Source organism: Mastomys coucha, unplaced genomic scaffold (assembly GCF_008632895.1).
Source record: "Mastomys coucha isolate ucsf_1 unplaced genomic scaffold, UCSF_Mcou_1 pScaffold23, whole genome shotgun sequence".
Taxonomy (NCBI): Eukaryota; Metazoa; Chordata; class Mammalia; order Rodentia; family Muridae; genus Mastomys; species Mastomys coucha.
Genome location: NW_022196906.1, coordinates 4,258,509 through 4,280,904, shown reverse-complemented (window position 1 = coordinate 4,280,904; position 22,396 = coordinate 4,258,509). Strand labels below are relative to the sequence as shown.

At 37.2% G+C, this 22,396-nt stretch overlaps 1 protein-coding gene across 5 annotated transcripts in view; it reads left to right on the top strand.

The window, feature by feature from the left end:
• Positions 1–22,396, top strand: part of Cntn5 (contactin 5) — a 1,204,186-nt gene that overhangs the window by 1,094,507 nt on the left and 87,283 nt on the right. For all 5 annotated transcript variants that reach the window (XM_031346014.1, XM_031346011.1, XM_031346010.1 and 2 more), the window contains one exon: positions 15,789–15,909. In XM_031346014.1, the coding sequence (XP_031201874.1) occupies positions 15,789–15,909 (121 nt within the window). The remainder of the gene's footprint in view (positions 1–15,788; positions 15,910–22,396) is intronic.

Here is a 22,396-nt window from a genome sequence, read left to right as displayed (position 1 = left end):
AAAAAAAAAAAAAAAAAAAAAAGGACTGGCTGTTTTTTCAGAGAACCTCAGTTCAATTCCCTGCACTTACGTTGTAGCTCACAACCATTTGCAACTCAAGTCCAGGGGAGCCAACAACTTCTTCTGACATAGTACACATGTATACATGCAGGAAAACATTCATACATATAAAAAAATACATAATATTTTTAAAGAAGGAAATACTATTCTGATCAAAATTTTGAGAAAGATAGCCATGAATAACCATTCAGTCCCAATAAACTGTAATAACTAATTCTCCAATGCCAAGAGGATTTTCAGCAAAACTAACTTCAACCAAAATTTAAAATATGATACTCTAAATTTAAAAGATAATCACCAGAAATGAAATAAAGACAAAAGATGCAAAAAACTAACAAGCCAAAGGCAGCCAAAGGTAGAGGTATAATGGACACAATGTGCTAGATTAAGGAGAGTAGAGTCAGTAAATAAAATTAGAGATGAAAAAGTTGACATTCCAGCTAACACATCAGGAGCATAAAGGGTCCCTAGAGATCCATACAAACAACCTTACTGAATAGGCAGACAGAACATACAACCCGATTAACAGCCTGACTGCATAGATAAATGAAGGGAACATACCTGTCAGTCTTGAATCATGAAGAAATGGAAAACCAGACCATGAAAGTAAAGAAAGAGAATTGGTAATTAAGTATTCCATCAAAGACGATAGCAAGACCACAGGATCTCATTACGGAATTTGACTAAATACTCAAAGAGCTAGCAACATTACAAATTGATAAGGAAGCTATTCTTACAAATGCATTCTTTGTAGTTATTGGTGCTCTGATACAAAATCCAGATGAGGATGCAACCAAGGAAGAAAACCATAGCCAAACATTCCTGGTGCTTTTGAATATGAAGGATCCTCAACAAAATATTAGCAAATGAGTGCTGGGATATGGTTGAGGAGGAAAAGAACTTGCCATTGAAGCCTGAGGACAAGAATGTGTATCTACAGAATCCATGTAGTCCCATTGCTATGGTGGTAAAGACGGTATTTTCCATGCAAGTGTGGGGTTTGGTGAGAAGTGATGTCTTAATGTACAAGGCAGAGAATGACAGAGGAAGACACCTGATATCATTAACCTAGGCTACTACATGCATGCACATATATGCATATATACTTCACACTGCTGAACACCCTAACATATGTGTATATATGGATGTGTATGTAATATATACATATGCAATATATACATATGCATATACATACATACATATGCCAAAAGAATACCTGCAAACTAATTCTGACAGTACATTAGAAAGATTAGTGTGATGGATGTGCAGAAGAGGGATGCATACCCAGGGAAATAAGAGTATGTCTACAATCTGTTGGTTGGTGTTTTGTCCTAATGACAGTGTCCTTTGCCTTATAGAAGCTTTGCAGTTTTATGAGGTCCCATTTGTTGATTCTTGATCTCAGAGCATAAGCCATTGGTGTTCTGTTCAGGAAACTTTCCCCTGTGCCCATGTGCTCGAGGCTCTTCCCCAATTTCTCCTCTATTACTTTCAGTGTATCTGGTTTTATGTGGTGGTCCTTGAACCACTTACACTTGAGCTTTGTACAAGGAGATAAAAACAGGACATTGTCAATAGGACAAAATAGCAACCAATAGATTGGGAAAAGATCTTTACCCATCTCAAATCTGATAGAGGGCTAATATCCAATATATACAAAGAACTCAAGAAGTTAGACTCCAGCGAATCAAATAGCCCTATTAAAAAATGGGCAACAGAGTTAAACAAAGAATTCTCAATTGAGGAAACTTGAATGGTCGAGAAGCACCTAAAGAAATGTTCAACATCCTTAGTCATCAGGGAAACAAATCAAAACAAAGCAAAGAAAAGAAAAAACAAAAACAAAAAAACCCTGAGTTTTCACCTCACACCAGTCAGAATGACTAAGATCAAAGTTCTGGTAACAGCAGATGCTGGCGAGGTTGTGAATAAAGAGGAACACTCCTCCATTGTTGGTGGGATTCCAAGCTGGTTCAACCCCTCTGGAAATCAGCCTGGCGGTTGGGCATAGTATTACCTGAGTACCCAGCTATACCACTCCTGGGCATATACCCAGATGCTCCAACATGTAATAAGGACGCATGTTCTACTATGTTTATAGTAGTCTTATATATAATATCCAGAAGCTAGAAACAACCCAGATGTCCCTCAACAGAGGAATGTATAAAAAATGTGGTACATTTACACAATGGAATACTACTCAGCTATTAAAAACAATGACTTTATGAAATTTGCAGGCAAATTAATGAAACTTGAAAATATCCTGAGTGAGTAAGTCAGTCACAAAAGAATACATGTAGTATATACTCAACCAAAAGTTCAGAATACCCAAGATTCAATTTGCACACCATGTGAAGCCTAAGAAGAAGGAAGACCAAAATGTGGGTTCTTTGGTCTTTCTTAGAAGGGCAAACAAAATACTCACAGGAGGAAAATGGAGACAAAGAGTGGAACAGGACTGAAGAAAAGGTCATCCACAGACTGCCTCACCTGGGGACCAATCCCATATACAGCCACAAAACCTGAATGCTATTGTGGATGCTGGGAAGTGCTTGCTGAGGAAGCCTGATATGGCTGTCTCCTGAAAGGCTCTACCAGAGCCTGACAAATACAGAGGCAGATGCTGGCAGCCAACCATTGGACTGAGCACAGGACCCCAATGGAGTCCGTAGTGGAGGAGTTAGAGAAAGGACTGAAGGAGCTGAAGGGGTTTGCAACTCCATAGGAAGAACAATAATATCAATCAACCAGACCCCCCCCCAGAGCTCCTAGGGACTAAACAACCAGCCAAGGAGTACACGTGGAGGAACCTATGGCTCTATCTGCATATGTAGCACAGTATGGACTTGTTGGGCATCAATGGGTGGAGAGGCCCTTGGTCCTGTGAAAGCTTGATGCCCCGGTTTAGGGGAATTCAAGGGTGGGGAGGTGGGAGTGGGTGGGTAGCTGGGGAACACCCTCATAGAAGCAAGGAAGGGGTATGGGTTAGGGAGTTTCTGGGGGTGGGGGACTGGGATAGGGGATAGCATTTGAAATATAAATAAAGATAATATCCAATAAAATTTTCTTTTGGTATGGGTAACCTATAGGTTGAACTTAAGTTAATGTGTTCTAATATTTTCCGTCCATGGTTAAATGTTTCTTTTCACAACCTATGTCAGGGAAGTTCCCATACATGCTACAAGGCACTGTCAACTTGAACACAATTTGAATTCAAAAATTCATATGCAGACTTAAAGGACTGGAATAAAAGCAAACATAAGACAGTAAAAAAAAGAGCATTTCTACATATGCAAAACAGTGAACATGACAGATTCACATGATCCTCAATACATATAAAATGCATTTGATAAAATTCAACATCCCTTTTTTTTTTTACAGGTAATGCATAGAGGGGTATCCATCTCTCTGTGTGTGTGTAAACAGGATTAAGGTTGTAACACAGTAAGATATATCCTTAGCCCATACAAAACCTTTGGCATACACACACACACACACACACACACACACACACACACACACACACAGCGGAAATGTCTCCTTTTTACTACGTATATTCAACATGACACTGTTAGTCCTGACAAAAAGAGCAAAGTCATGGCATGAAAATTAGAATGAAGACAAACTGTCCCCATTCATTGATGAAGGATCTCACAGGTGCAAAACAATAAACAAGCTACACTGCTGTTCTCCAATGGTGAATTGTCAGAAATAGAAGTCAAGGAAACAATTCCACTTTCAATAGCTATAAAGTGGTAAGATATAAATAAGCTTAACAAAAAAGTGAAATCTCTCTACAATGAAAATTACAAAACATTAAAGAAAGATGTTGAAGAGAAACCATTACAAAAAAAGAATGGAAATATATCTTGAGTTCAGAGATTAGAAAAATCAATATAGCCAAGATACATAGGTGTTCTATAGAATCAATGTGATTTTTGTTAGAATGTCTTTGAATATCTTCACACAACTGGAAAATACAACCAAAAATTCTGTATTGAATCACCAGACAATAGCCAAAATGTGAATAGCCAAAGTCATCAAAAGCAAATCAAACAGAAAGCTCAGAATTGAAGCAGAACTCTTACCCTACATAATTTCAAAATATACTAAATGTTGTAGCTATCAGAATGGCATGAAGTTGGATGCAGCATGTACTAATGTACTATGTAATTACAGCAAAGGAGGACAAGCTGAAAGAAAGCAAGCTGGAAGACAGCCAATCAAGTGGACTGAAGATATTAAGCCTAAGAGCTAAGAAAACAGTAGAAGGAAATAGAAAAATCCTTCAGGATACTGCAAGGGGCAAAGACATTTTGTATAAAACCCCCAAGTATGGGAGACAGCCAATGATGGCAAATGTCATCTCCACGGTTCACATACAGCTCTTGCAAATGCTGTTTCCACAGTTCACACACCATATAATTCTTGCCCATGTGTCTCCAGAATCATGCTTGATCCTGTGTGCCTTATCATTGAGTTGATTGACATGGTCCTCTTACTTCACCTTTCTGTTCACCAAATGTCTTCCACTCCAGTCTTCATTGGCTGGTGGCTGTGCTAGCTCAGAGTGTACACAAGAGTTAAAAAAGTCTTTTCCAACATTGATGTGTTTCAATTTCCTCTATGCTGAATATGTTTAAGGTTGATGAGACTCTTCCCAATTGTGTAAAACAAGACAGGAATTCAGTAACCCAGATTCCCTTCCTTTGTAATGAGATGTGTTTAATTCAGAGGCTTGTTTCTGTGTGTGAGTTGCTTTCTAAGTAAGATTAGCCAAAGCACTCTCAGTATTTAATGTCAGAGCATAGAAATGATATGATACTACTTATTAAGCTCTGTGCTCATTAAAATAATTAGCAGTGCTTCCTTTAAAAGATATGAATGTCTCATAAAACATGATTTTGGAAAACAATTTGAAAGAGCCAGATAGTTAACTGGAATATACTCTGAAGACATGTGTAAGTTACATATTCCCTTAGAGTTACTATGTTTTGAAAAATTCTGAGTATAAAAATATCTTCACTCTCTTTGTTCCTTTTTAAAAAATATCTGCCAATATAGTATTCTTTATTTCTATTCCATTCTTTCATGCATATGATGAACATATACAATGAGTACTACGCTGCTCATAAAAAGGAAATACAGATATTATTGATACTTAGAAGACCAAATTATAGTTAGGAGTATCTTCAGGTGATATAACCCAAAATTCCAAATGAGCCCTTATGCATCTTCCACAGTACCACAGCAAAGGTTTCTGCCATTCCCCAACTCTCTTCTCCATGTAATTTCTTCTCACTTATTTCCCTCCCTCCATTACCTTGAAATTCTGAAGTGGACAGAATGTGTGGACAAACACTTGACTTCTCTGCCTCTCGACTTTAGTTACTTGGGAAAATTCTGAAATTATGTATGATGATGTGTTTCCATTTTTTCTTCATCTTCTGTCTCTTGGAGACTAGGGGTGGGAATTGGTTTTCTTTTTCAATTGCTAGGATCATCTCCTTTACAGTTTTGCTATATTGTCTTTGTAAAATGAACAGCCCCCTGTTGGCTCATTTCTCTACACTCACAGACAAACTAAGCATCTACAGTAGCACCCTTCTTCCTCTGACATACCATTTGAACAGATTCAGTCCATCTACATGAGTGAAGCATAGTCATTGTTATTTCAGGTGACATTGTTCACAAAATTGTCAACAATAAAATAGTGACCTTCACATCAACCTTCTCTAACAATTTCCTCACTGACCCTCAATCCTTATCCAACATCTGGAGACCCTTCCATGCTCACTGAGAGTACTGGCATTGTCCTTCCTACCATTTTAGTCCAGCTCCAAGGTCAGAACACAAGTCCAGCATGGTTAGGCCATAGTTACAATAAGTAACTATGCTCACTTCCCAGCAGCCTGTGGGGCTCCTCACACAGCATGTGCCAGTATCCTTAGCTCTGAAACTTGGATGTTTCCACCAGGGTTCCAAGTTATTTCTTTTCCCAAAAGCCTCCAAGTTTAATTCAAACTGGTACAACAATTGCAAACTTCTGGAAGTCTCCCTTTTCCTATGACATTCCCTATGCAGCTGACATAAGCTTCATAATACAACTACCTTTTTAAATTCTCACAAATGAATGTTCCGAATGAATGAGACTGTAAATCTTATGAGATCACTTCAATATACCGATTCTACTCCATTCTGTTTGTCAAAAATGTGAATGATCAATCCAGAATAAGGGTAAAAATGAGTTTCTACTTTTGAATAAAATAAGTAGCAAAAGATATGAGAGTGAATAAGAATCATGAGTCCAGGAAGCAGAGTAGCCCGTGCAGTGAGAAACAGGCTTAATGAACAGAGTACTACATCCAACCAGTCATAACAGAGTTCTCTCCACCACCAACTTTGGAGACACATCCTGAACATTCTACACTGTGATGCTTTATCTACTTATTATAAAGGGTAATGGGTACTAACAGGAAGGAGTAATTGTGAACAAGGCAGAAATGAGAATTGGGGGTACTGAATTTAACTCATGGAAGCCAAGTTCTAATAATTGGGAAAAGTCTCTACAGAAGTCATGGACCATAAAGGCCAGATATACTTATGGTGTTCTGGAAGGAACAGTGGGCAAAATCATTTGTTAACTGATCATTAGTGCATGAGAGAAGGAGCAAACTGGAAGCAGACATGTGCCCTTTCATGCCACAGGATAAAGCATTAGCTTCCCTTTCCTTTGATGCTGAAGTAAAAGGCATAAAAGGATTGTTTATGCCTATGAATATCAAACAGAAAAGAGGCAAGCAGGACTCTTTACAGGCTAATTCTTAAAGTCCTCTACAAATGTCAGTAAAACAGGTGCTGGGATTAAGCACATGGGAATATGGGCATGTATACACACCACACCAACTACTACCAGACACACCAAAGTTCAATTTCTAGCAGCAGAAAAAAAAGATAAGAGAAATGCAAGAATGTGTTGCATGTTGCTGAGTCCTGAGTACAATACCAGATCAATACAGGCCCTAGTGAATGAGACAGGACTACTGTAACCTGCTTATTTAAGCTCTGGTACTTTAAAGGGAGACCCTGCAGCCAGGGGCCTGTGTATTCACCCACATATCCAGAGAATGAATCTAATGTAGACACCATTGGGCAATGTAAAGAGTACAGAGTAAATGTAATTTAATATTTAATCTTGGAATACAGTATATTATTATATAATAAGCTAGTAGTGTTCTTCTTGATAGATTAGACATATGACAATGCTTGAGAGAAGAGAAACATGAAAATGCCAGTCAAATATAGATCATTCTACATTATACAATTATCTTAATGATTGAAATCTGAAAAATTATTTATAATATATTTCATATGGCTATATGAGAATATGTTAGTTGCAGGTCATTGTAAAGGATTTTCTCAATGACATCTCATGGTCACAGGAGATGGTAATAAGTACACAAGGAAATGAAGTGGGTAGTTATCATGATGTTAGAATGGTAACCTGGTGTTTCAAAGAGAGATGGCACATTCTATGTTTAGATGTGGTTGATTAAAAAACACTATTATAAAAGAGCTTGCAGAACAATGGTATTTTGCTAAAAGAACTGCTTTCTACTAAGAGTTTCATGGTCACTATTATTCAAAATGTCAATTTATTGTGATACACTTACCAAGTCTTGCTTTAACCAGTGTAACAAACTATCTATAGATTTCATCAGAACAAGGCATTATTCTATAGAAGGCGTAACTACACTTCAAAATGACAGCCTGAGAGTCAGGTAACCAGAGCTCTTCTACCTGTACATTGACCATCCACTTAGCAAAATCTCCTGTACTCTGACCTCCAATTTACTCTCTGCTGTAAGAAGTTATTTTGGGGATGTTGGTTCTAATTTCTTTAGTCAGACCAAAATCCCTCATCCTTGTGTGGTTTGCGTACTACTATGTGTCTTAACTCATTACGTTATAGTGGGTTGTCTGTTCACATTGCATTTAAGTTCCTCAAGATGTGTGATATCTTTTATGTGACAGAGTACACACACATCTTGGGTTATAAGCACCTTATCTTTTGTACCATCTCTTCCTACTGAAGCACTGTGACATGGAGAGCCTGTAGCTAGATCACAGCTTACCTATGTGTGTGGGGACAAAGGAGAAGGAAGAAACTCCTGGGGTCAAAATTGTGCTGCTTCCTCCCTAGACAAGAAGTCATGCTAAGAACTACCTGGCAAAATGAATGTATAGTTCCCTCCGTCTGCACATGGGACAAGCGGTCACAAGGGGAAATGAGAAGCTTGTGTAAGGTATTATTCTGAAGGCCAGGCAATCACTAGTTGCTTGAAAATCACAAGCTCATTCATGAATAAATCAGTCTTAATCTGACTATCATATTTAAGTAACTTCACACACATAACTTTTGATACATAGACCTTGGAAAGATAGCATGATTATGCCATTAATATACAATGGAAGAATTCAGTAGGATCAAAATTTTTTGTGGCCTGTCATGACTGCTAACATCTTGGTTATTTAAAATGCTGGGTATGGTAGCACGTGCCTGTAATCCCAATATTCTGGACACTAAAGTAGGAAGTTTGCAAGTCTGAAGCCAGCTACACAATACGACCTTGTTGAAAAAACATAAAACCATAGGAATCAGTATCCAAATAATTATTGCTAAATTCTATGAAATATGCAGAAAGAAATTTTCTTTCTCTGGACACAGCCTGAGTGTGATAGCTTGAGAAAGAGGTCTGGTTCCTTCCACAGTTCTTCAAACCTCATCCATGTTTCCTTCCTGTATGACTTCTCTTGAAGGTAGATTAGAAGGGACATTTCTTCAGTGCAGTCTCTATCACCATATTCCAAGTTTAACATAGCAGAAATGAATACATGGGGAACTGGTTAATAGCATTCTATAGAAACAATGAAAGGAGAATGAGACAAATACTCCTAGAAATCATGTGAAGTTGACCTTTCGTCACCAGACAGAGGGAGAAGAAGATGAGGAAAATATTCCAGAAGAGCTCAATTACAAGCATATGGCACTGTACACATTAGAAAGAAGTCCTTTGTATGGCCTTCACCTCTCTCTAGATAGAAGTACTCACATGCCTCACCACAGGGAAAAGAAGATGTCTTTAAAGAGTGAGTATAATACACTACAACTCTGCATACACTGAGTCCCTTGAGACACAGGAGAGAAGGAGTGCAAGTGCATTTTGTCAGTTATTCACAGTTCTCTATATACAGACACTTGTCATCTAAGTACTAAATATGATTTTTTCTTTACTTTAAAACTAATCACCCTAAAATTGAATCTTATCTACTGTTTGCCTGCTTTGAATACATTTAGAAACTCTACTCTTCATTCACCAGGGTAATAAATAGACACCATCAATTCCTGACTTGGTACCTATATGAGTGGATGTTGAGAGCTTCAAGTCAACCAATGATTCACAATTTGTTTTTCTTCTTTAATCTATCTCACCACCTGAGATTGTTTCTCTAGTGCATAAAAATCTTCATGAAATATTGTGTTGGAAGTAAAGTACCAAGAACAAGTTTGAATCTTAAGTGTGCTCTTCTAATTTAATATTTCATTCTGATAGATAGAAATGTTTTTTAAAGAGCACTTTGCCTAACTTTTCTCATTATTAGTAATTACTATTTCTATTTCAGAAAATGTATATGTTCATTTAAGCATTAATTAATGTCTACATTAATTTTAATCACTATAAATTATTATCAGTATAAAATAGAAATTTATTAGTATAAATTACTTTTAAATGATGTTAAGACCTATATCAATATTAATCTAGATCTTATTCTATAGGGATTTAAGGAAAAATTATTGTAAAGATAATATATGTATAATTTCTATATAATGATAGCATACTTTAAATAAATTATTACTCAGAGAAACAAACATTACTACTAGGAAAACAGGTTAATGTCTAAGACTTAATTTTTCATGTCTTAGACATTAATAATATCTAATAATTCATGCATAGGAGATAATTCCCAGAATATACATGAGGTAAGAGTTTTATTAAATTATACCTTATAAAATTTATATCATCTCTTTTGCTTTACAAATACAATGTTTTATAGGTATTGGGAGTTGGGGCTGAACTTGCCAGACTAAACCTTCAAGAAAGGGAAATGCTCCTTAAACCACAAGAAGAGACTGCTGTCCACAACAGTCAGTGAGCCTGGCACTGAGACCACTGAGACTAAATAATCTCAGTGTTTAATGACTTTCTTCTGACCTCTTCTGAGTGGTTGCTATGTTACTGTGTGTACAGATTCCTGCTCTAACCTACTCTTAAAATGTTTTTTTTTTATTCTTTTGAGGTGTCACCCAATCATTTCACGTATGCACAGTGCTTCACTTGATAGTCCCACTGTGTGCTCTCTCTCTCATTCTCTCCCTCTCTCTCTCTCTCTCTTTCTCTCTCTCTCTCTCTCTCTCACACACACACACACACACACACACACACAGAGAGAGAGAGAGAGAGAGAGAGAGAGAAAGAATGAGAGAGAATACCTATATCTAAAGTTAAGACCTTATTAAAAAAGAAAAACTTTCTATAGCATTTGAAAACACTGGTGAGGGAGTGAATATTGAGAAAAGACTCTCTTAGCTGAAATTAAAGGTAGGTTATCTTTGACAATAGTGTTTATCAAACTCTAACCAAATTCCAGACAAAGATGTGAGCTTTATGGCCATTTTCACAATAATCACTAAGCAAGGCCTTGAACCATGAGCCCTCTTCCCATTTTGTCTAGTAAGTGGGAAGAAGAGCTTGAACACATGCATCACCACTCCTAAACTAGTATCTGCTTCCCATATTTTACCCCACCTCCCTTCCTCTGGAGTCTTTTCCGATGTTCTTGCCTAATTTCTTCTAGGAAAAATGGTGAGGATGAGGAGAGTTATTGTCTGCCACAAAAAAGGAAGCAAGCAAACCCTAGGTGCTTCTGTTCTTTAATGTGCTTACTGGCTCTGTGACATTCTGTGTCACTCTGCCCTTGCTTAGCTCTCAAAAAGCTCATAGTTGTCAGTGAGGGAAACTTCTAGAGAGAGCAAGTGGTAAGTTCAGATGCAGGAACTAAGGGAAACTGCAGGAAGCTTAGCAAAGACTGGATTTGAACTGTTCAGTGGAAAAAAGAAGCAAGCAAACATCTGTACCACACCAAAGGCTGGAAATAGGCAGAGTGGGAAGAGTTCCCAAGCGTGCACGTAAGTGCGAGACGTACCTGGACCACAACATTCAGCTGCAGGATGTAGAAAGTGTTAAGGGAAAGAATGGACTTCAACAGAACACAAGACCAAGACACTAAATGCAAATCCAATGAGTTCTGGTCTCTTAGGAAAACAATTAGCAATCTTCCAGAGGTGACACTGCCTGGGATTCTTAAAGTGAAGTCTTACAAACAACTGGGCGATGCCTCCAGAGTAGAGCCTCATGATTGTCATCTAAGGAGGATGGAACCCAGGCAGGAGAATGGAGTTCAGAGCAGTCGGAGCAACTTATGTAGTTTGATATCAGCATGGGCTAAATAGGGAAGGGTGTCCCTTTCTCACATTAATTAGTAACTTAGTTTAGGTAGTTAGGTAGTTATTTAGCTAGCTAGCTTAAAAGACTTGACTTGTATAAAAAGATAGCCACCATTTTCCTATTTTATTTGAAAGTTGTGAGTAGAAGTCCCAACTGCTCTAATGAGATTGTGAAAGCAGGAAAAGGGAACAGGCACTTGCCCATGATCCCAAAGGCAATGAACAAGCTGCCTCTCTTACAGAGGCTTCATCTAGACCCTCATGCACCAATATGATGCTATAGTGCTCATATGCCTGTTGGCTGTCTGGTGTTGGAGCACCAGATTAAGCACTGATTCTGGCAAAGTTTATTTTAAGAAACAGGTAACGCCATTTGCTTGTAAAACCAATGAAAGCAGGCAAAAGCTAAAGAAAGAAAAGAGAAAACAGAAAATAAAGTGAGAATCAAAGAAAAAGAGAGTGCCTCCTAAGAGATGAAATGAGGAAACGAAGTCCGAATTGAAGAAAACAAAGATCTCTGTAAGTAACCGTCATTAAGGTTTCACAAATTGTAGAGTTTCTCACAGGAGCACATTGTGGGCTCAGATTAAGGATAATGGGCTCCCGTGTGAATTCTCCTCATTACTTCTCTTGAAAGAGCAGTAAATCTACTGAATGAGTAATTTAGGTTTAGTGTTCACAGTCCGTTTGCTTTGCTTATAAGTGCCTCTGTTTAGGATTTTAAAAATACGATGCAGGTATAATTCAAAAAGAAAAAGATCAGCCCAAATTGGGCCAATTTCAGCTACTCAAATAGACATAGCATCCAGGACTGTGCAACAGGCTGTAGACTTTTGAGCCAGCAGATAACAATGGAGCCTAAGGAACTGCACACAGGCAGCAGAGGAGAGATGATTTTTGCCTTGACCCTGAATTATTTGCATGTTTATATGTACACTAAATACTCTCTTAATCTTTCCATCAATGTTTACTTTCAATTCAATTTGAAAGAAAGTAAAAGGGTTGAAAACTTTTTCCAGATTTAAGAAAATAAATATTTTGGAGGAAAATATCTGTAAGATGAAATGTGAATTATATAATTACAGGAGTGTACTCTACAAATTTACTTTTCAAAACTGCAAAGTTAATGTTTTATGTTTTTAAACTGCTACCTAAAAACTGAGGTAAACACCACCTCTGCCATTCCAGCAGTTTGATGGCTAGGAAAGGAGAGCTGTAAATTTGAGACTAGCATGCATGCTCTACTGAGAACCTTGTCTCAAAACTAAAATAAACAAATAGTGGATAGATAGATAGATAGATAGATAGATAGATGATAGAAGGAGAAGGAGATAATAGAGGATAAGTAGACAGACAAAACAGATGATAGATAGATAGATAGATAGATAGATAGATAGATAGATAGATAGATAAATAGATAGATAGATAATAGATAGTTAGATAGCGAATAATAGAAGCCACCAGAACAAAGCAGAGGAAATGCCAACTATCCTTACAAGTGGAGTTATTTTTTTAAGATTTATTTATTTATTTTATGTGTATGAGTACACTATAGATATACAGATGTCCATGAGTTATCATGTGGCTACTTGGAATTGAACTCAGGATGGCCCCGCTCGCTTCGGTGTAATATACTGTAGCTGTCTTCAGATGCACCACAAGAGGGCATCAGATCTCATTACGGGAGGTTGTGAGCCACCATGTGGTTGCTGGGATCCGAACTCAGGACCTTTGGAAGAGCAGTCAGTGCTCTTACTCACTGAACCATCTCACCAACCCCTAGTGGAGTTATTTCTAGGAGGGAAAAAAAAGACAAGACAGCTTTACCTCTGATTTTTCATTAGATAAGTGCTCCACCATGACCCAGGAATGTACCCTGTGACTGTAGGCTGTTGAACTAAGTGTCTGGGTAAATGAGCCCCTCAGACACCTGTAGCACAGTGGCCAGGGTGGACCCAACTTGCTGGAGGCAAAAATATCATCATTCACAAATGATCTTGCCTAGAATCTAAACAACTGCTTTCAATGTTTAATTTGCTTTTTTTTTTCTCCACTAAAATCAAAGGTCAGAGTGTTTTTTAATTTTTTTTAGACTTATTTACTTATTATTTACACAGGATTCTGCCTGCATGTATCCTGTGGGCCAGAAGAGGGCACCAGATCTCATTACAGATGGTTGTAAGGTACCTTGTGTTACTGGGAATTGAACTCAGGACCTCTGGAAGAGCAGACAGGGGTCTTAACTTCTGAGCCATCTCTCCAGCCCCGAGAATGTTTGCAAGTTTCCATTTTGTATTTGTAAGAACTGAACATTTTATCTAGGTGATCTGAGAAGATGGAACACATTTCTTTATCCCTCTCCTCAATAAAAGGAACCACATAGAATGTGAATCTCTTTAGGGTTTATGAGTGAGGTTGTAACCTAAGGAAGTTGTCAATATGATATTTGATAGGCAGACATTTCACCCTGAAAATAATTTTGTGACATTTTAATCCATTCTCAAAGCATTCTTTCTCTGAAGCTGTTTCTCATATATGATGCAAGCAGACTGTATCTCAACAAATTATCTCATTATAAAAATTTTCAATACTTTTAGATGTTCCAATTGTAAGATCAGCCAGAATGAAAACTAACTAGCAGAGAGAGGAAAGAAAAAATAATGGCTAAAACACAGGTAATCACAAAGTAACCAACTCATTGAAAGAAACAAACATTCATGTATGAATGCTTTAAAAACTCAGAACATCATACTCTTACCACAAACACTGAGGGAAAAAATCAGGACTGCTAGGCATTGGTTTCCTTTTCATGGTATAACAAAGCCATTCATATATTTCAAAACAAAGTCAAACAACTAAATTCTAAGTAATTATTAGCATGGTGTGTCTTGTAAGGACAAACACATTTATTTTAAAAGTAATTTGCTCCCATTCCATCCAACATTAAAAGCTCTTGGATCCAGGGGTATTTCTTTTAGCATAGTATATTAAACATTCTTTTCTGTGCTCAGTTTATGCATTCTTGGAGGATGCTATCTCAAATATTTACAACATACAGACATAAAGGGATATTGAAGTCTTTCTATGGTTTTACCCTGTAAAGAAAACTATTGAATCTCCGGATGTGCTAGCACATACATAGAATCCCATCACTTAGTAGTCTGAGGCAGAAAGATCAGGATCACTGCAAGTTCAAAGCCAGCCTGGGTTTCATAGTGAGTTCCACGCTAGCCCATACATGATAATACTGTGTCTTAAAGGACAGGCTAAAAAAAGCAGGGGGGAGATTGGGGGGAGGTGGTGGGAGTAAAGAGACAGGAGTTATAATCAATACCAGGTCTTTATATGATGACAGAAAGGCACCAATATTTACATAGTAATGGAAAGGCAGTGCTAAGTAAAGAAAGATTTTTACCAGTCAATCAGCTACAGGGTCCTCACTGATTCCCCCAAGCAATACATCAAAAGTGTCTCCCCTGGCACTTATTGATCACCTAACTGCAGTTATTTAACCAGGCTCTAATCATTCTACTCCCAAGGAAGTCAAATGTTTTGAGTATCCTTCATGTTTCATGATTACATTAACACAGGTTCTGGCTGATCCTGCTCCCTGATGATGGTCTTTATGGGAGGAATATTTTGTTACATAAAGACACATCCCTTGGGGGACCAGCATCTCTCTAAGTGCCTTCACATTCTGTGACCCACAGTGTACTTACAAAAGGAAATATTCAACAAATGCTCCTGAGATAACCTTTCAACAGTTCTTTTCTCATAACTCATTTTCCACTTAGTTCCTATTTCTTTCAACACAGTGTTCCTGTCACAAAAAAATAAGTCTGCCTTTCAATATCGAAGCAGTAAATTTTACTGATTTTTTCTATACTTTTAAAACTGTTAGCTACTGGTGTATATTTAAATATCTTATAACTATTGCTGCTAAATCATTTTATGTGATATTCAATGTTGAAAGTCTTTTTTGAATGATTGTGGAAAATATAAATTTGTATACTCCTTAAGACAGGGCATGTTTGATTTCTATACTGTTGTATAAATTGTAAGGCCAAAAATGGGCCCTTTGAATATGTGAAGATTCCCCTTAAACCACCTTGAACTAGGCAGATTTGCAACATTTTAAACTGGCACTTCATCCCTCTTTCAGCAAGCATCCTCTGCAGATTTAATGATCAGGAACATCCTTCTGATGCATGCTGGGAGATATGGCTGCAGGGTACAGACCACAGCAGACAGTGTATCAGATGAGGCAGAACTTCTTGTTAGGGGTGAGTATGCTAATAGCCAGACTGCAGACACGATCACCATAAATTATCCTACAAAGGGCCTGAAATGCATGGACGGATGGGGCATGTCAGCACTGGGCTTCTCACTTTTACAATCTTTGTCGTTTTTTTTTTTTTCCTAACCTTTTCTTGCCTTTGAGATGGTGATGTAGGAAACCTCTCTTTAGAAGCATACTAAAGCTATCGGGGAAACACTTCTGATAACGAGTGGCTGCTAAGTAGGAAACTAAATTCATCCCAAACTCAGAAGCATAGCTTCTGAGACATTTGCGTGGTTGGTTGGCAGAGACAAGCTTGCTCTGTGTGTGTGTGTGTGTGTGTGTGTGTGTGCGTGTGTGTGTGTGTATTTGAAAGATTTACATATGTATATGTGTGTATATAGCTTTGTGTATATTTATACATATCTGTATATATGCATATACATATACATGTAGATATAGCTTTCTAATGCAAAGCCAGCAGAAGCCTCAGGCATTATGGTTTTTCCCCAACAACTTTAAAATCCAGCTTCCAAAAGCCAAGAAAGCTACATTCATAAGAGGGTACACAATTGTTAAAGGTCAGAGATTCCCCTACTCCATGCAACCTGAAAATGGCAACATACAGACTGTGCAAAAAATAACAACTAAGTGTTTTCTAATACAAAGCCATGACCACCATCCAAAAAAAGTTCTGCAAGCCTATGAAGCTATGTTTTATCTCAATTAAGCAAATGTCTGAAGCATGCATTGCCTTTACAATAGTATTCCTCAAGATGAGAAATGTGCATTCTACTATGTATTTTTTCTTCTCTTTCTTTTCTCTTCCTTTTTTCCCTACTTTTCATTCCCTCGTTCATTCTCTCTTTTCTCCTAACTTGTTATTGAGTAGACAGTTTCCAGACAGTTTCCTCAGACAGTTTCCAGATTCCTAAATTGTACAAAGCTTCAAGCCATGTTACTAACCCAAGAAAGAATAATTGTCAGGACTATACTCAGTACCCTTCCTTCTTGCCCAGGCTTACAGAGAGATGTGTGTTGTATTTCATGCTTACAATCCTTGCACAGTATATACAAATAAGCACTTTTATAGTCCATACCAAGAGTTCATATTTTAAACTAACTGATTTTAACAATTTGAAGTGTTTTCTCATTATCATTTTAAGATGCAATATTCATAAGGATTTCACACAGTAAATACTGAGGTGAGTGGTTAGTGACATCCTCTTAGTTCTTTCTTTCAGTTATGTTGAAAATGTGTAGTGGTGAACCCACCATCGTTTCAGGAAGATGTTCAGACAGAACTGTGTATCTGAGAAGCTTAGTCACCCCATGTGTGCTACTTTTTAGTTACAAGACTGCTTCTTCTGTTCTCCAACTTTTGTATCAGAAATGTATGCTATACCACCTTTTTGTAAAATTAAACTTTTTAAAGTGTTCTTTTTAAATACACCTCATACCCTATAGCTAAAAGTTTCTTTGTGCCTTCTGAAGGTGCAAGTTTCCCGGAATTGCACAATGTACCTTGCAGTCAAATTGGTAGAAAATTGCTTTCTTTTCTTGCTGTTGTCTGCCTTACTTATATGTATTTGCTGTGTGCACTTGACTAATAATTTAAAATGATCCCCCTACAATTAGAGCTTTCCAAATGAATTCAACAATTTAGACGATAATAAAGAAACCAGGTTTATTTTTCCAGGACTCTAAGGGGCAAATTTAAGTGGCAAACTACATATCCTGCTTTGTAAGTAAAATTAAGCTCAACAGGGTTCAGAACATAATTCAAGGCCAATATTTTCATGTTCTGCTCTTTTAGCCTTTGGCTTTATGCCTAGGAGATGATTAAATGCATTAATTTTGGAATTGCACCCAATAGCAATTTCAAACAGGTTGCTACTGTCTGAATATGTTTCTATGAGCTCAAGCTTTCCCTTGAAGTGAGTTCAATCTAGTCACTAATTTCTGATTATGTGCTCACATTACATTTCTAAAACTAGAGAAAATAATTTACCTCTCCCTCCCAGCTAGTCTTAGATTTTATACTAAACTGCATCTTATGCTTCATCTGTCATGATTATTTTTATGGTGGAAATTTGCAAGTTCTTGTCATCTGGGGAAATTTGCATGCTGGAATGTTATTAGTTTTAGTGTTGACTTATGAGAATAACTTTACTCTCCATGTCTCCTGTCCCAATCTCTCCATTCAATCTAAAGGAGGAACAGTCTTCCATTCAAAGCAGTAAGAGCAAAGCTGAGGACTCTACAGTGAGTTTTCTAAAGGCTGTTATAAGACAAGTGGCAAAGTCATTGTTTTATAAATTAACACAATGCATAGAGGAGTAGTAAAGACCACCCCCTTGCCAGAACACCATCCACTAGGCAGTTTATGTTTCCAGTGTTGATCACACTTGAAGCACACATAAGCAGGAAGTACTTGTTCCTAAAATCATGCTCTGCGCTTGACTTACGCCAACAGTCTCTATTCTCTCAGCCTGATGACCACTTCTTTTTGTGGCCTTGAAGGTTTATGACTTTCTTTTGTGTATCCTAATGAATCCTGTGACAGGTCACGGAGTTGGATTCAGGTGGATGGCAGCTTCACCCCTACTATACCTTGTTTAGAATCAGAATGCTCCAGATCCTAGTTCTCTGCCTCTTTCTCACTTTGTGTCTTAAGGGCTATCCTTTCCCAAAAAATTTATTTGGTTATACTTTTGGTTGTGACTCTCAATGCTACTTCTCATTTCCTTTCTACCATTATCATTATCTAAAACTTTAATATTCTATAAGTAATTATATGGGGCATCAAATCAATCTTCTGTTCTTATAAATTTAGATTTTATTGAACCAGTATTATGACAGTACCAGGTGTGTGATCTTCAGACCAACAACAACAAGAAAAAACACCAATCATGAGTGTCCTCAAAGAAATTACCGTGTTGGAATACAAATGTAATCAGAAACTGAATCTATGTCCAGACACCATTTTCTTTACTCTTTTGAGAAGTGTGCTATCAAAGCAATACACAAAGCAAGGTCATACCATGGTGTTTAAACACATGAAGGATATGTAGAAAGATTACGTTTTTAAAGAACAGTGTGATAGACCCTTGGGACAAAACCTCATGGAAGAAGACAAACATTTTGAAGGCACTGATTCTCTAGAGGAATATGAGAAGCAGTCAATTGCAACAGAGACAACTCCAGAGAAAAAAGTATTCTTTTGCTATCTGATTTTTCATAAATCAAGGTTATATATCTATTTCTCACAGTAATAGCACAGTAGGAAAGTTTCATGGTTTAAAGAAGACATGCTTAGCTTGACTAATATGACTGGGAACCTAAGTCTGTATTCCTTTTATTCTATTCAGAGGCAGAGAAAACAATTAAGAAAATCACTTTTCATTCAACTTCTGTATTTCTTTTCAACATTTTTTAATGAAAAGTGGTAAGTCAAGAAAACCCAAGTCAAGCTTGACAATGTGTGTCTGTAATCTTAGCCCCTTTAAGGTAGAGCGGAGAATAAGGAGCTCAAGACCAGTCTCAGTTACAAAAGAAACTCAAGCCCAGCCTTGGCTACATAAAACCTGTTCAAAAAACTTTTAAAGAAAGATAATAGTAAAAAAGATGATAATAATAATAATCAAAGCTCCAGCTACCTGTTGGTCCCTTCTAATACAGAGCCTTCCCTGAAATCTCTACATCCTACACATACAGCTAGCATGTATTTAACTGAGTTTGAGAATGGACCCCTGGACTTGTTTGGATACATATAACAGCGTTCAGGCATGTGCTCAACTCCCCACAGCATTACTTCTTCCAATGAGAATTAAACTTACATTTAATTCAATTCCCTCCACCTCTCTTATCAACTCAGTTGCATCTACTCTTTCCAGCTTTGAAGCTTCAGTAGTCTAATTTTTCCCTACCTACCAGTTTTCTGCCCACCATTTTCCACATTAAAACAGTACTCAGTCTATTAGATATGTCAACGGACATTCATTTAGAACTTACTATGCATTTCTTCCCTTGTCCATTCTTTCAGCCTTTGATAGCTGAGGTATGCTCAGGACTCAGAATGAAAAGCTAAAGCTGGGACCGTGGACCTGTAGAACACTTCAATTCCATCTGTGTGACAGTGGCTTTTGTGGGAGGCATCACATGAATGTGCTTTGGTAACCTTTGGTCTTGCAAGAGAAATAGGAAGGATTAAGAAGGATAGTATAAGCATAGCAATGGTCCAAATGCACAATGCAAGGGACCCAGTACAAGAGAAAAATACAAAAGTTGGAGTCAAGATTATTCAGAACTCTAGGATAATGACAGTAATACAGCTCTCTAGGTACAGAGCTCCTTCAGGCTCAAGGCTGTAAGCAGTGTACAGGTTACACACATGTAACTGTTTAACTATATATATCACCCTCTTAAGGCAAAGGATAGGTTTAAGATAGATTATTTAACAATTAGTTTATAAAATTCAAAACATAGAACCTCTAATGCAGCTTTTTACACTGAGATAATTATCAAGATAATCCATGAGCCATATATTTTGAAAGAGTTTGCATATTGAGTTAAAGTGATCATTTATATTTCTATCATATATATTTAATTTGTTATTGCTCTCTGTGGTGTGTGTCTGTGTGTGTGTCTATGTGTGTATTTGTTAGCACCCATGGGGAGGTAAGAATACAACTTGTAGGTGTTATTTCCTTCCTCCTGGCATGTGGGACCCAGAGATTAAACTCAGATCAGGAGGCTTGTTGGCAAACACTCTTACCTGCAGAGCCATCTCACTAGCTTCATAGCTCTATTTTAATTTAAGAAAACATATTTTTCATCATAAGATAGATGATGCTACTGAACTAGATAATTTGATCCCCGCCAACTTCCAAGAGACAATGTTTAAATTAGATTTAAAATATTATCTATTTATGTATTTTTAAGAAAGTTGAAAGTAACCTAAAGATACCAGTTTCTTCTTGAATGGGAACTACTTTGATAACCTTACTCCAAGCTCTGATATTTAGTGTCAATATTAGAGTCTCAATAGCAAGTGAACATGTTTGGGAATTTTCTATATTTTTCTCATGGAAAGATTTCTACACTGGTACTCCAAACTCAGTGGAAATAACTTAATATACTGTCAAATGATTTAGAATTAAATCAAATGTGTTCTACACTCCTCACAGAACCACCCTTGATATCTACATTGATTTTAAGTTGATATTATTAATATATGTGTTTCAAGACTAGACTTTCTTTAGGAGGGAGTTTCCTCTTAACCTTTTCATAGAATTGTTTGCTGATTAGCAAAACCTTTAAATACAGAAGTAACATTTGTTTTGTCAATTATGTATGTGGCCTCTCTGCACCACTTTTAGTTTGGATTAGAGACGTCATAGTTGAGAATGGCAACAGAGCTGAAATCAGTGCAGTAAGCTTACATGCATGGACATACATATTTGAAATTAACCCTGAACAAATGCAATGCAGTGTCAGTTTACAAAGATGCCCAACTGATTAAGTCTAAACCTCATTGTTTTGTTCACTCAGCAAATACGGAGTACCTACTAGTGATTTCCATTAACATACAGAACTCCTCATGCTGCTTGATGGGAATGGGTTACTGTTCTGAAACACAATCTCTGACTTCTCTATCTCACTTTAAGAACATCCTAAGCATTGTGTTTCACACCATTGATATTCTCAAGCAAAAGTGTATGAGAATCCCATTTCATTCTGCTTTGTGTCCCCATCTTCCTTACACATATACAAATATATCATTAGCACATATAAACGTGTAAAGACGAAGACTTAGCATAAGAAGTTCTATTTTAAAGACTGATTTCAATCCTGATTGATGGCGTCTCTACAATGCCAAGGCAATGATGGCGTGGTACTGAGGATAGGAGGTTTTTTGACACATGACAAGAAACTCAGCATTTGTTGTCAAAGTCATTGATGTACAGAGAAATGCAGTGGCTGAAGGAATAGATACGCACTAAAGTATGAAGACATAAACTTCAAAATGTGTTATGTGAGTGAGGCCAATGCTTTGTTCGTAGAGCCACTGTACACAACAGGCACAATGCCAATAAGAACAACCAATGATAATGGTGATTGGAAAAGGGAGAGAGAGGTACAGACTTAAACATTCAAGGAGACTGAATCTACATGGCATTCTCTGACTATGAAAAGTAGCAGAGAGGAAGCAAATGTGAGTGTCAGTTTTAATGTGAAAGTGGCCAATGTCTATATTCTGATTGGATCAAGTGACAGCACCAGGATGACTTAACATCATCCACCTTCATTTTCAAACATGGCCAAGTATAGATCATAAATTATCCTCAAACTAAGAAATTTAATTATGTAATCATGATCACTTGTGATCACATCTACTTAATTGATAGGTACAGGAGAAACTGATTGTATGGAAGGGAGCAGCATTTAAGATAAGGATCCATATATATATGTATATATATGTATATATA